Here is a 12471-nt window from a genome sequence, read left to right on the forward strand (position 1 = left end):
AAGCCCCTGTGTTGAAATTTCCTGAAAAGGATGAAAATTTAGAAATTTCAGCGGATGCTTCGGATTATGCGGTAGGAGCGGTACTTTCGCAAAATCAGCAGCCAGTAGCATTTTTTAGCCGAACTTTAAATCAAACACAAAGAAACTATTCCGCGACCGAGAGAGAGGCACTTGCAGTTCTGTTAGCAGTGCAAAAGTTCCGAGTCTATTTTGGAAAGGCGCCGATAACAGTATATTCTGATCATGCGGCGGTAACTAGATTGTACTCTGGAAAAAATTTATCCCCAAGGTTAATAAGATGGGCACTCAAGCTGCAAGAATATAATCTGGTAATCAAGCATACCCCCGGAAAGGAAAATATCGTAGCAGATGCCCTGTCACGAATTAAATTAGACGAACAGGGTAATACCGTAAAAGTTGCAATGCTGACAGCGTGTACAATAAATTCCCGAGAAACTGTAATAACCGAACTGGGTAAGGATCCTGAGTTTGGAAGTATTTATGAGTATTTGAAGGATCCTGAAAATTTTAGCCACCAAGATATTGTGGCGATAAGAAATAGGGCGGCCCATTACGAACTAATAGATGGTCTATTATTTTATACAAAAACTACGAATTCCAACAACGAATTTCGACCTGTTATCCCAGCTAGTCTTAGATTAAATATCCTGCAAGAGCTCCATGACAGCCCTTTAGCTTCTCATGCTGGTATTCGAAAAACTACTCAACGCGTACGCGAGGCAGTCTACTTTCCTGAACTGCAAAAGTTAACAAGGGCGTATGTCCAGTCCTGCCCAACATGTCAAGCCGTTAATTATATTAATTTCCGTCCGGCCGGGTTTCTAAATAGTATTAAATCCGAATTTCCAAATGAAATAATCGGCATCGATTTATTGGGCCCTTTCCCAAAAAGTCAGTTAAACAAAAGTCGCTATCTAATTGTTATAGTTGATCATTTTAGTAAATGGACCGAAATTGTTCCCTTAAAACGAGCCTCCGCGAAATTAGTTACCGATTCTATTTTAAATAAATATATTTTAAAATACGGGGCGCCCCTAAAAGTTATATCGGATAATGGTCCTCAATTTGTAAGTAATATATTTGAAGACATGTGCCAAAAACTGGGCATACGTCATTTAAAAATGGTCCCGTATCGGCCGCAATCAAATATAGCGGAACGGGTCAACAGAAATATAGTGAAAATTATCCGTAGTTATGTTAAAAATTTTCATAAAAGCTGGGATAACTATGTCAATGAATTTGCTTTCGCCCTTAGGACCGCAAAACATGATACAACGGGAAAAACTCCTGCTGAGTTATTTCTAGGCAGAAAGATTATAACACCGTTAGATAAACTATTTTATGTGCAACAAAGAGCCCCAGAATTTAAAATGGGTGATATAGAAAAACTAATAAAAGAAGCAAAAAAGAATACAGAAGTAGCACAGAGAAAACAGAAACTCTATTATGACTTGAAACGACGGGGAGTAACTTATAAAGTAGGGGATGAAGTTTTAAAAATTAAGCATTCACTTTCTTCAGCACCAGAAGATAAAACTGCCAAATTTTTCCCACGCTTTGAAGGACCATATGTTATAGAAAAAATAACTCACGCTGTTGTAGTATTAAAGGCAAGAAATGGTGAAACCTGTTCCGCAAACATTGACCAGATAAAACCATTCTATGACCGTAATAAAATGCAAATCTTTTCAGATCTTTTGCAGGATCCGGTACGGCAGACACCGCAGGTACAAGTTCCAGAGGTGGGAAAACGACAAGTACAAGGGCAAGCCAATGAGAGACAGAAGCAAGTAAAAAGAAAATTGCCCCGCGGAAAAATTGAAGGTACAAAGAAAAAGAAGCCGTTCCACCGTCCAAAAAACAGAGTTCACGAACACCCCCAGAATGAAGAAGGGAGAAGGCCGACGTATGTGGAAAAGACCGGGAGAAAGAACGGCAACTATAACCCGGCTGTGAAACGGAAGATTGACTCATCCGACAGAACTCTCCGCAGCAAAAGTCGCCGAACTGCGGAAGGGCCATCAGCGGCGGAGGAAAAAGTACAAGAAAAATTTGAACGGCCAACAACGAGGTCCAAGCAGGATCACGACAGAAGTTTCCCGGTTCCACCAAGACCAGCTGCCTTCAAACGGCCAAGACCACAAGCAGAGGACAGAAGGAAGATGTTCAAGGGTGGCCGTAGTGGTGAAAAACGGAAGCTTCCAGAGGAAAGCACTGAAGGGCGAGCCCGTACAAGAAGGAGGATCAACCAAGCAACGGTCTGCAGCACCTTTAAAGACTGGGCCCAGAAAAGGATGTCTGAATATTACAAAGATAAGTAAAATTTTGTGTTACTTTACAAACTTAAGTTAATCTTTCATTCTTACTGCAAGTGGCAGATTTGAAGAAGTTTTACCTCATGCGAGGTCTACCTTTATCGCAAAAAGGGCGAGAAATGAGTTGTGACCGATTTTCTTATTATGTTTTTCAATTACTCGCGCGTAAAACTAAAGTTGATGTATAATAGCGTTGTATAAAGACTTAAATATTGTAAAAAGTTATTGTATAAATTTTATTTAAAACATTCTAACAAGAAAGAAGTTTTAGTCTGAAAGACTTTTTGAAATGTAGTATTATTTCAATGTAGAAAGAATTGGCACTTGCTTTGAAAAGAATAGAAGTTAACAATGTACTACTAATGTATGTTTTCAAATGTGTAAAATTAACGGCATCTTGATATGTTCTTGTATACATGTGAACTGTTATTTTGAATGTTTAGAAATACCGTGATATGGTAAAAGTGAAAATAATGTTAAAAAATTTGTTATTCGTGTGACTGTAAAGATTAAATCATGGTGAATATGTGTTAAAGGTTGAATGATGTAGTTAGGCTCTCTGACGCTACACTTTAGAGTTAGCCACTTTCAGAATAGTACCTCAGGGTCTAGAGTTGAAATTAGGGTGTGTTAAGAGGTCTCGTATGTTGAATTTTAACACGTTAGTGTTTTGATTGTAGGAGGAAGTGTTGAACACATAGACAGAAACACATTCGTGTTTGGTGTTTTTACAACACATGTCAGAGAGCACGGGGAGAGATAATTAAAATAGTCATGAATGAAATAAGAATGTTAAGAAAAGTATATTCTATATGTTATTTGCAATGTCATTCTGTAACATTTCATTAAACTAGTTTTCCTTCCAGATCTCTGGAAGGAACCAGAATTGAATAAAGCTCCTGTTTTGATGCAGTACAGATGAAAAAGAAAAAAGATTGTTGTATATTCCGGGAGCTGCTATTGTAACAAATTTCTTTCTTTTAAAATTTTCTAGTTTCTAGCTAAGTTATGTTTGTAAAAGTTTGGCCTCGCGTTAGTTTCTAGAGCTAAAAGTTTTCAACAAGGTCGTTTTAGACCTCAGTTTCAAACTAATTAACTCTGGCGGGAAGTATGTAAGGATCTTAAGTTTTACTAACGTTTATTTTATTTTAAATCTTTACTATCACTTCTTATTTTCTACTTCCGGCCAGAATTATAAGCGTGAAGGAGTTTATGCAAAGTTGTCTGGCGAACGCCAAGTATTTAAGTGTGGCCTTTTTGCCAAGCAGGAGAGAGGAAGCCGTGAGTTCGAAGCAGGCCGCTTACCTTAGAAGTTACGCAGTTGCTACTTTGCCTTCCAGGCCAGAGGTTTTAATCCTCTTGATAAATTAAACGTATTGTAGTGTTCACAGTCTCTGTGCTACATACGCTTCCTGTTATTATAAGGCCAATCTTATTCTAAAGTTAAATTAGAGTTTAGTTTTATTTTGATATCTTTTAAGTTAGACCCCGAGTGGAGGGTCATTGTATTCCGAAGTACGGAAGTCATTGTATATAAAGAAAAAAAATAAAGGGTTTTGTATACCCTTCGTCTGTATCCTGTCTACTTACTACAATTAGTGAACATAGCTTTAGTAAGCTCTCTGTTCTAGTCAGGTCATTGTATGTTTCCGAAGAAGGTAAGAAGAAACATTGAACCTGATAAGGTCTACACTGATAAATGCTGTATGTTGGCCGTTCATTCTATTGGTTAATAAAGTTTCCTTAATATTAGATAATGCATACAGTGTTGATATTCCTGTTTGAAAGCTATATTGCTGGGAGCTGATAAAATTAGTTCTATGGAGATGGTGTTTGAACGGTTGACTAATAATTTTTTTCAAAAATTTTGCCGAGAGAAGAGAGAAGATAGATAGGACGGTATGAATCTAATAATGTTGGGTCTCGATCCTTTTTCTGAAAGAGAATAACTTGACATATTTTAAATGCTTGAGGAAAAGTGCCAGTCAGTTTATTGAAATATAGTTTAAAGAATTGTAGATTTGATTGTATTGAAGCTTTGAAAATATTATAGTCGATGCCGTCTGGCACTGGAGCATTTTTCTTCAGGAGGTGATGAAGAATATTTTTAATTTCTGGTGTCGTAAATTGTTGGTCTGCCGAAGTATGTATGCTTGTAGATGCAAATCTGATTTTATGTTGTTCAGAAGTATCATCGAGTGGGTTATCATGTCCAAAAATGGTGTTAAAAACTTGCTGTAATAAATTATTTATATCACTTGGTTGGTGGTCCGGTCCAGTTTGTAGGTACAGTTGAGGTAGTTTATATAGGTGGTTAGTAGCTATTTTATGATGAATGCCATATATTTCATTATTTTCGGTGCAATATTTTCGCCATGATGTTATTTTCGCTTGACCAATCATACGTTTGTATATGTTTGTATTTGGCTCTTTCGCGTTGATAAATTCCCAAGATTTGTATATGTATACCAAGTCGTCGATTTTGTTTAAGTTTTCGACGGAGTGATCTACATTTGACTTGTTGGATACGTAAATCTTTGTTCCACCAGTTATTCGTTTTTTTTTTTTTTTTTTTTTTTTTTTTTTTTTTTTTTTTTTTTTTTGGTATAACATTGTGGAAGATGTATTTTGCAAGTATCGTCATAAGTTGGTAAGAGGCTACTTAGCTACTTACAGAAACACGCTTTGTCTTACAAAATTCTCGACTTAAATACTCTGAAACTGATTTGCATTCTGGTGAGGAAACGTAAAGGAAAAGTTATAGTAAAGATCTAAATCATACTAACTGGTTAACTAAAACGATAAGAACCTTGCAACCTTTTGTTAAAATAATAATAATAATTTATTCAAAATATTTCGAAGATGAACTCACATAAGTATTCAGACACTTTGAACAAACACCTTATATTTAATAAAAATATGAAAATATCAGAACATTTAGTATCTCATTGGATATCCTTTAGCTAAAATTAACTTTTCATGCGCTTTTCTAATAATTCAGTTAATGTTTTCGGATAAGAATATGCTATTTTGTTCCATTCTCCCTAAAAATTGCTTATAGTAGTGAAGAAATACCGTTTTCTTATTCCTTTCTGAACTCATTTCATACATGTTCGACAGCACTTAATTCTGAAGAATACCGTGGAGTTTGATGTTTTCAAGAACAGCCACAAGCGAATATTTAGGGCTGCATATTTAGTATCTTTATCGTGATAGAACTTGAACGTAGTTTGCATTCCGAGCCTTCTTGCAGATGCTTTTAGGTTTTTGTTAAAAGTTTTATATATTTACATCCAGCCACATTTTCTATAAAAAACTAAGTTTCTCAGAGGCAGCTAAAAAGCATTCCCAAACCATTATATCTTCACTCTCGCACTTAACAGTAGGCAGCAAGTTTCTGGATTTAACTCTTCATTCGGCTTTCGTCACACAACAGTTCGTCTATCGGATTCAAATACATTAAACTTTGTCTTTTCTGCAAACATGCATTGTTCCGATATGATAAAATTTTGTCTACCATCAATTCTGTGAACGTAACAAAGGCGTATTTGCATATTCTTCTTGATGACGAACAATTCCCTTTTTGCTGATCGCTTATAGCATCCATGTAACTTTATGGTTCTTCTAACAGTTTCGGAGTTAAATTTTATTGCAAAGTATTTTTTTTAAATCCGCTACAAGTTTCAGAGACTTTAAGTCTTATTTGATTTTTCGTAGGACAAATCTCCAATTCCTTAGTGTTAGCTTGGAAAGTACGCCACAATTCAACACATTTTCAACAATTACAAACACTTTCTATTTTTCCACAGCAGCAAAGATGCTTGAATACTTTACAAAAAAGATTTTTTTTGGATATTTTAATATCTTTAAAATAATAAAAATTTATTTTCTAACAGAACTTGTCGTTAATTTATAGTATCTTTCCATGTTCACGTCAGATATGAACTGCTAATATGGAACTACTAAACAAGTCAATATTTCCAAACGCAGATGAAATTTCTTGTCATAAGTTTTCATTTTGACGAGAAATATAGTTTGCAAAAACATCTCAACGAAATTTACGAATGTCCGAATTATTATTATAGGGGCTACTGATTAACACTTCTTGAATATATCATTTTACTGCATATAATGTTTTGATGTTACTTATTCTGAAACAAACAGAGCTTAAAATATAGAAAAAATACTTTGTTAATACTTTTCGAAGTCTATCTTCTAATATTTTACTGAAAATCTATGCAAATAAATCTCAAAACTATAAGTGTTTGAAAGCAAATGTGAGCCACTGCAACTCTGTCTAACTTAAAATTCTCCTTCCTTCTATATGAATTTGCTTTTTACACATCAAAATGATAATGTAACTGACTACAAGCAAAATATAATTTAAATCACAGAAGTAAGCCTAATGTTTTTTCACAGCAATAATAGGAAACAACATCATTATACTCGCGTTCTTCTACTAGAGCTTAATATTCGTAATTCAGGAATAGACCAGTATCATGAAAGTAGATAACAAAATAACTAAAAAAAGCTAGATATTAAAAAAAGGAAGTTTAATAGCATTTGTAGTTCATACTTTGTTAGTGAAATGAATAAAACTTACATGATTTTCATCGCATTTAAGAAACAGAAAAGGCAGTTAATAAATGAAAAAAAAAATATTTTTTTTAAATTTTATTTTTATTTACTGCCAGTTTTGTCTCTATTTTCAGGCATAAAACTTTAAATTCGGCAAGAATTCCTTGAATGCATTTATCTTACGTACTTTATTCATGAAAATAACATTCCTATAACATTAATAATTTTTAAACACTAATATGTTTATACATATAACTTCGTAACAATAATGAGATTTTGTATTATTTTCATGTAAAATATATTTAATGCAGTTTCTCCTTGTCTGAGTAGTTAAGCATTCGGTGGACAGTGAAATTTTCATGAATTTTGCCAAGGGATAATGTCCTTTTTTGATGAATGATTCATCAATTCTTTTTGTATTTTAATACACTTACGATGAGAAGTACAAAATTTTTATTGTATATATACTGATGCCACTGAGAAGATTGAAAAAAATTTAAATGATTTCTGTGGTTTAAGTAAAATGTTTCTGTTCACAGCTGCCAGTTGTCCTCGTGAACCAGTCCCAAACCACCTAAGAATGCAGTGTTTTGCGAAAAATGGCACGCGTCTCTCTTCAAGTTCAGACAGCGAGAATAAACCACACTCAGAACTTAATGATTATCCAATTGGCACAAAATGTCAATTTAAATGTGACAATGGTTTCAAGTTGACTACAGAAGGCAAAATCACATGCAAAAACGACGGCACATGGAGTGGATCAGTACCCGAGTGCAAAGGTAATTAAAACCATTTTTATTTTTCCCCCTAGTAGTCAGGATATAAAGTCAGGCAGGGCCTACCGGGTTACGGCTGTGGTAATTCTTAGTCTTTGAATATAATCATGAACGGTGAATCGTGAAATCTAACGGTGTTTTGATAATGTTGTATTTTTAAATATTTTAACTTTAATCATAATTATTTTCATTTATAAGATATATAACAACTGCAGTTTTGTGATGTTTAAAGTTTTTCTTCATCCATTCTAAAATGTGTAAGAAAAATTAGAAGTAAATAATAATTAATAAATAAAATTAAATTAAGCGTTTATCAAAATAATAACATAGAAATATAAAAATATATCAAATAGGCATATCCTAATTTTTGATGTAATTATTTATATAAAAACTTGTAAAAAGTAAGAAAAGCAGGGGCAAATAGATTTTTATCTTGAAAAAGGTACAGTGACGTCTTTGAAATGTTTTAATTACAGAGACTTTACACATTTTTATTTAGGGTATATATTTTTATTTTTTACAGGATTGTTTAATTAAGTTTAAAATATAGGGAATATATTTTTAAATGTTTGAACTGATAGCCTTATTTTTTGGACTATAAGTATGTGTCGTTATTTTCATGAGAGAAAGGCTTTTAATAAAATTTTCAAGACTATTTAACCCTATTCCTCTTCCACTGTTTTCCGGGATTCTATCAATCGTATTCGGTTTGCGCTTAGAAAGAGCTCCTTTCAAGAGACCAAAGGCACAATAGTCCGCAGGCGAAACATTAGGGCAAAGAACGTCTATGAACAATACATATTCTTTGATTAGGGGACTTCACAGAAACATGTTGGTATAGAATAGTATAGGTTGAAAAAGGTATATATATGTATATACAATACCTATCTCAGTCTTCAAGGAATGCAGTGATACTTTTCAAAGTATGATTTATTGCTTTGGCTTTGTTTAGATAAAATTACACTTGAAATTCTTCTGTAAATATCGGACGTAAAACTTTCTTTTAATAGTACATTAAGAAAATATTTAAAAAATTTCCCGCTCTTCTTATTTTTAATTTCTGATTGTAAGACAATCCTGCAAAAATCACAAACCCTTTATTAAAACTTTCGTTGCATTGACGGAACCTTTTTTTCTTCGTTTCCGATAAAAAAAATAGACCCATTTTTTTTTCCAGTCTTTTAGGTAAATCCATGCTTCATCAATGGTCACATTATATTTTCACTTATCTCCAGCTAAATAGTATACATACAGGGTTACACAAACTGCTCTGCATTTAGCTACAAGCATCAAAAATATGTTTTTCTAATATGTAAATCTTGGTTTATTATATTATTAGTTGTTGCTACAGATGTATTTAAAGACCTTGCAACTGATTTCTGCGTCGTCGGACATTCTCTTATTATCAATAATTTAACTTTGGAAACAATAGTAACAGTACGTACCTTTTTCGGGTGCTTGTTTGGAGTCTTCTTTCCATGTAGAAACAATGATCGACGATTTTTCCCTTTCCAGTTTATAAATGTTGGCCATTTTGTACTTAGAAATTTTAATACCATGCATTTCACAATATTTTCTAATTATGAAATAGGAATATTTCTCTTCGAAAAACACAAAAACATATCCTTCAATCTACAATTTGTTTATTTGCGACATTTTGAAAGATTGATGAATTAGTAGCAGACGATATTTCTCATTTGAAATAATAAGCTTTTGCCAGAAATTATTATTCCAAAACATTTTGGGGGGAATTCTTTATCGAAATAGTTCTAAAAGTGGCAAACAACATTCTGTATTGATTATTCGATTATTAAATTTAAATGTATATAAAAGTGTGCAAACAACCTCTCAATTGATTGTTCCAATATTAAATTAAAACATTAAAAATATATATTATCAAATAATTGTAATTATGCTCTTCATAAAACTCTTTTGTCAAAACTGTTGATATTTTTATAAATAATAAGTTTTTTGAGGCCATAAATATGCTTGGTTTTTGCTACTTGAAAGCCATTTTTCCTATTCACTCTTAGATTTTTATTCTAAGAAACTAACCCTTATTGTTTTGTGAACGTAACTACTATTAGTTTCTTTCAGGATAATTTACACCTTGGCAAGATGCTTATGGGACTTTTTTTCATACATAGACTGACAGTAGTTTAGAGAACTCGGGATTAATGGATGTGAATACTGAACGGACTTCTCAAGTGCACTTTCTAAGCGTAATAAAAGAACAAAAGCAATTTTTATACAAATTTTATCCAGGTGTACCAAGTGTTTTACTATTACAAATATCAAACATGTTAAAATCAGCGTTTTCAAAATATAAAAATAAAATTTATAAAGCTGAAAATGTCAGGAGAATATAGAAAACCGAAAATATTTTCAAAAACTTCTAAATATGAAACTAAAACATTTACATTCTCAGAAGTACCATAGACTTATGCATGCTCGGCATATCAGTTAAGTTTGGTTTTGGTTTATTAGATTACGGCAAAGCACTCGAGGGCTATCTGCCTTAAGGGAGGGATGCCTTCGTGGAGGACTTTTTAAGAGAAACTGGCTCGTATACACTTTACACATGGGGAAAACCACGAAAACACCCAGCCCGTTCGCGGGATTCGAACCTCAGACCGAACTACCAGTGTTCAGCGACGCATATCAGATAAGAATTAAAAATATAAGCAATTACCATAGGACACAGCAATCAAAACAATGAAATTAGGCAAATAATTTTAAAAAACAAAGTTACTACATTGATATTTTCAGTTATGTCTTAAGTAACAAAATAGTATGTGCATTTCACAGGGTTACATTGTCCTGCTTTGGAAGCTCCAGAGTATGGAGAAGTGCGTCCGCCAGCTTGTACATTAGGAAATGTGTCAGTGAAAAAGAAGTGCTATTTTACATGTCAGCCAGGTTATAAACTTCAAGGTCCTCCTGTCATGCTGTGCAAGAATAACAGATCTTGGAACAAACCTGAACCTCCAGTTTGTAAACCAGGTAAATAATTATAATACCTACTTTACAAGAATACTTTTTTGTGTCATGCTTCATGGTTTCAAAAATGTCGATATGCTAGTAGTCTTATCTTAGTATTAATTTAGATATTAGAAAATATTATCTGCATACTATTTATACTATATACATGAGTTATATTATATTATTATTATTATTATTATTATTATATTACATTATATATATTACATTATTATTATATTATATTACATTTTACATATTACATTATTATTATTATATTATATTACATTATTATTATATCACATTTATACATGACTACATGTGTTTTAAATTCTTAAATTCTTAGAGAGTAACAGATATATATTTCATATCTGATTGCTAAGAATCCCTGTTTCTTTTGTAAAAGCTTTAAAGTACTTTGCTTACTATCGAGATATTTGTAAAAGCTCATTGTATAATTAAAAGTATTTATTTATTTAATTAATTTAAAAGCATACGCATTCATTTTCTAAGTTCTTGAACGTATGACACAAATCTGTGTCAAAAAGAATAATTATTTTTCAACCGTAGAAAGTTACACTGAAGGCTTTCTGCACCTTCTGGACCATAACGTTATGCTTCCATGTTATTTATTGTCGAGGTGAGCTGGTTCTTGTTACCACTGCGTGAGAAATAAAAGATCTTTAATTTATCTTTTACTGTTCAGACACCTCATCATGTGCCCCTTTACCTGATTCTGGGCATTTTTAATCCCTAGCATTCGATACTTTGTTAACTTTACTGAACGTCGCCAGTTCCTTTGTCAGTAGTCTGAGCTTGTGGTATTTCATATATAAAACATGGTTCAGTTACACTTCAGTATGCTGCGCGTATTTTATCAGAAATCGGCAACCATTTTTTATTTACAGTGACGAAGATTAACACAGTGGCTTTATGAAAACATTCGCCATTTTTACTGCAATACCTTTCTCTCATACTGAGATCAACATCACAGTGGGGCCAGTTTTACACTAGGCGAACCTAGGCAGTCTCAGAGGCGCAAAGATATGGCGGTGAGTAGGCACTAAGAAAGAAATGTAGATAGTTAAATCTTTTTAATTTTTTTTATCCTAGACAAAATATTATTTAAATTAATATTAATTAAATGTAGTTTGGATAATATAACTGAATATGCTTAGTTATAGAGTGGAACCTGTTTTGGGAACCGCCCTTCATAGATGAAGGCAAAACTGTCCGTCTTAGGAAAAAAAAAAACTGTGTAACATCGGGTACACCACTATAGTGTACAAAGTCAACACACATGTTCGTTATACAGGAAGAAAACTAATTCGCTTATTAAAATAAAACGGTATGTCATCTTTCCAATATAACAACTTTTATATTTAACAAGAATAAGTTACGAGGATGCACGACTGTACTACTCATTAAGATGCACATACGGTTACAATGTTACAGTTACAATCATACAGTTTCTTTAAAGTTACAGTTTTTAGGTACATGAAATAATGTAATCATACGCAAGCATAGATGTGCATGTATCATGTTATGTTTGTGTAATCATAGTATTCAAGTATGTTTTGATAATTATGTTGCTATATTAAACTAAAATAACTTATTTTATGCTACATATCAAATTTTTTTTTCTGAAAGTTCTAATATTTAGAATAGAAATTTTGCCTATTGACCAAAATAGTTTTCGTTTCGTTTATCTTCATTCTCTTCGGAATAGAGATAATTTATACAGAAAAGGAAAAAGAACTGAAAATCTAAAAGGTGAATAATCCTACCTTTACTCTCTATTT

General features: G+C 32.7%; 1 protein-coding gene across 2 annotated transcripts in view; it reads left to right on the forward strand.

Annotated features, from left to right (window-relative positions):
• Positions 1 to 12471, forward strand: part of LOC118193581 (uncharacterized) — a 99075-nt gene that overhangs the window by 69424 nt on the left and 17180 nt on the right. For both annotated transcript variants that reach the window (XM_085813091.1, XM_085813092.1), the window contains 2 exons: positions 7454 to 7693; positions 10499 to 10693. In XM_085813091.1, the coding sequence (XP_085669217.1) occupies positions 7454 to 7693; positions 10499 to 10693 (435 nt within the window). The remainder of the gene's footprint in view (positions 1 to 7453; positions 7694 to 10498; positions 10694 to 12471) is intronic.

Source organism: Stegodyphus dumicola, chromosome 3 (assembly GCF_044657685.1).
Source record: "Stegodyphus dumicola isolate Sdum_Otavi_A_Nest chromosome 3, ASM4465768v1".
In the NCBI taxonomy this organism is placed as follows: Eukaryota; Metazoa; Arthropoda; class Arachnida; order Araneae; family Eresidae; genus Stegodyphus; species Stegodyphus dumicola.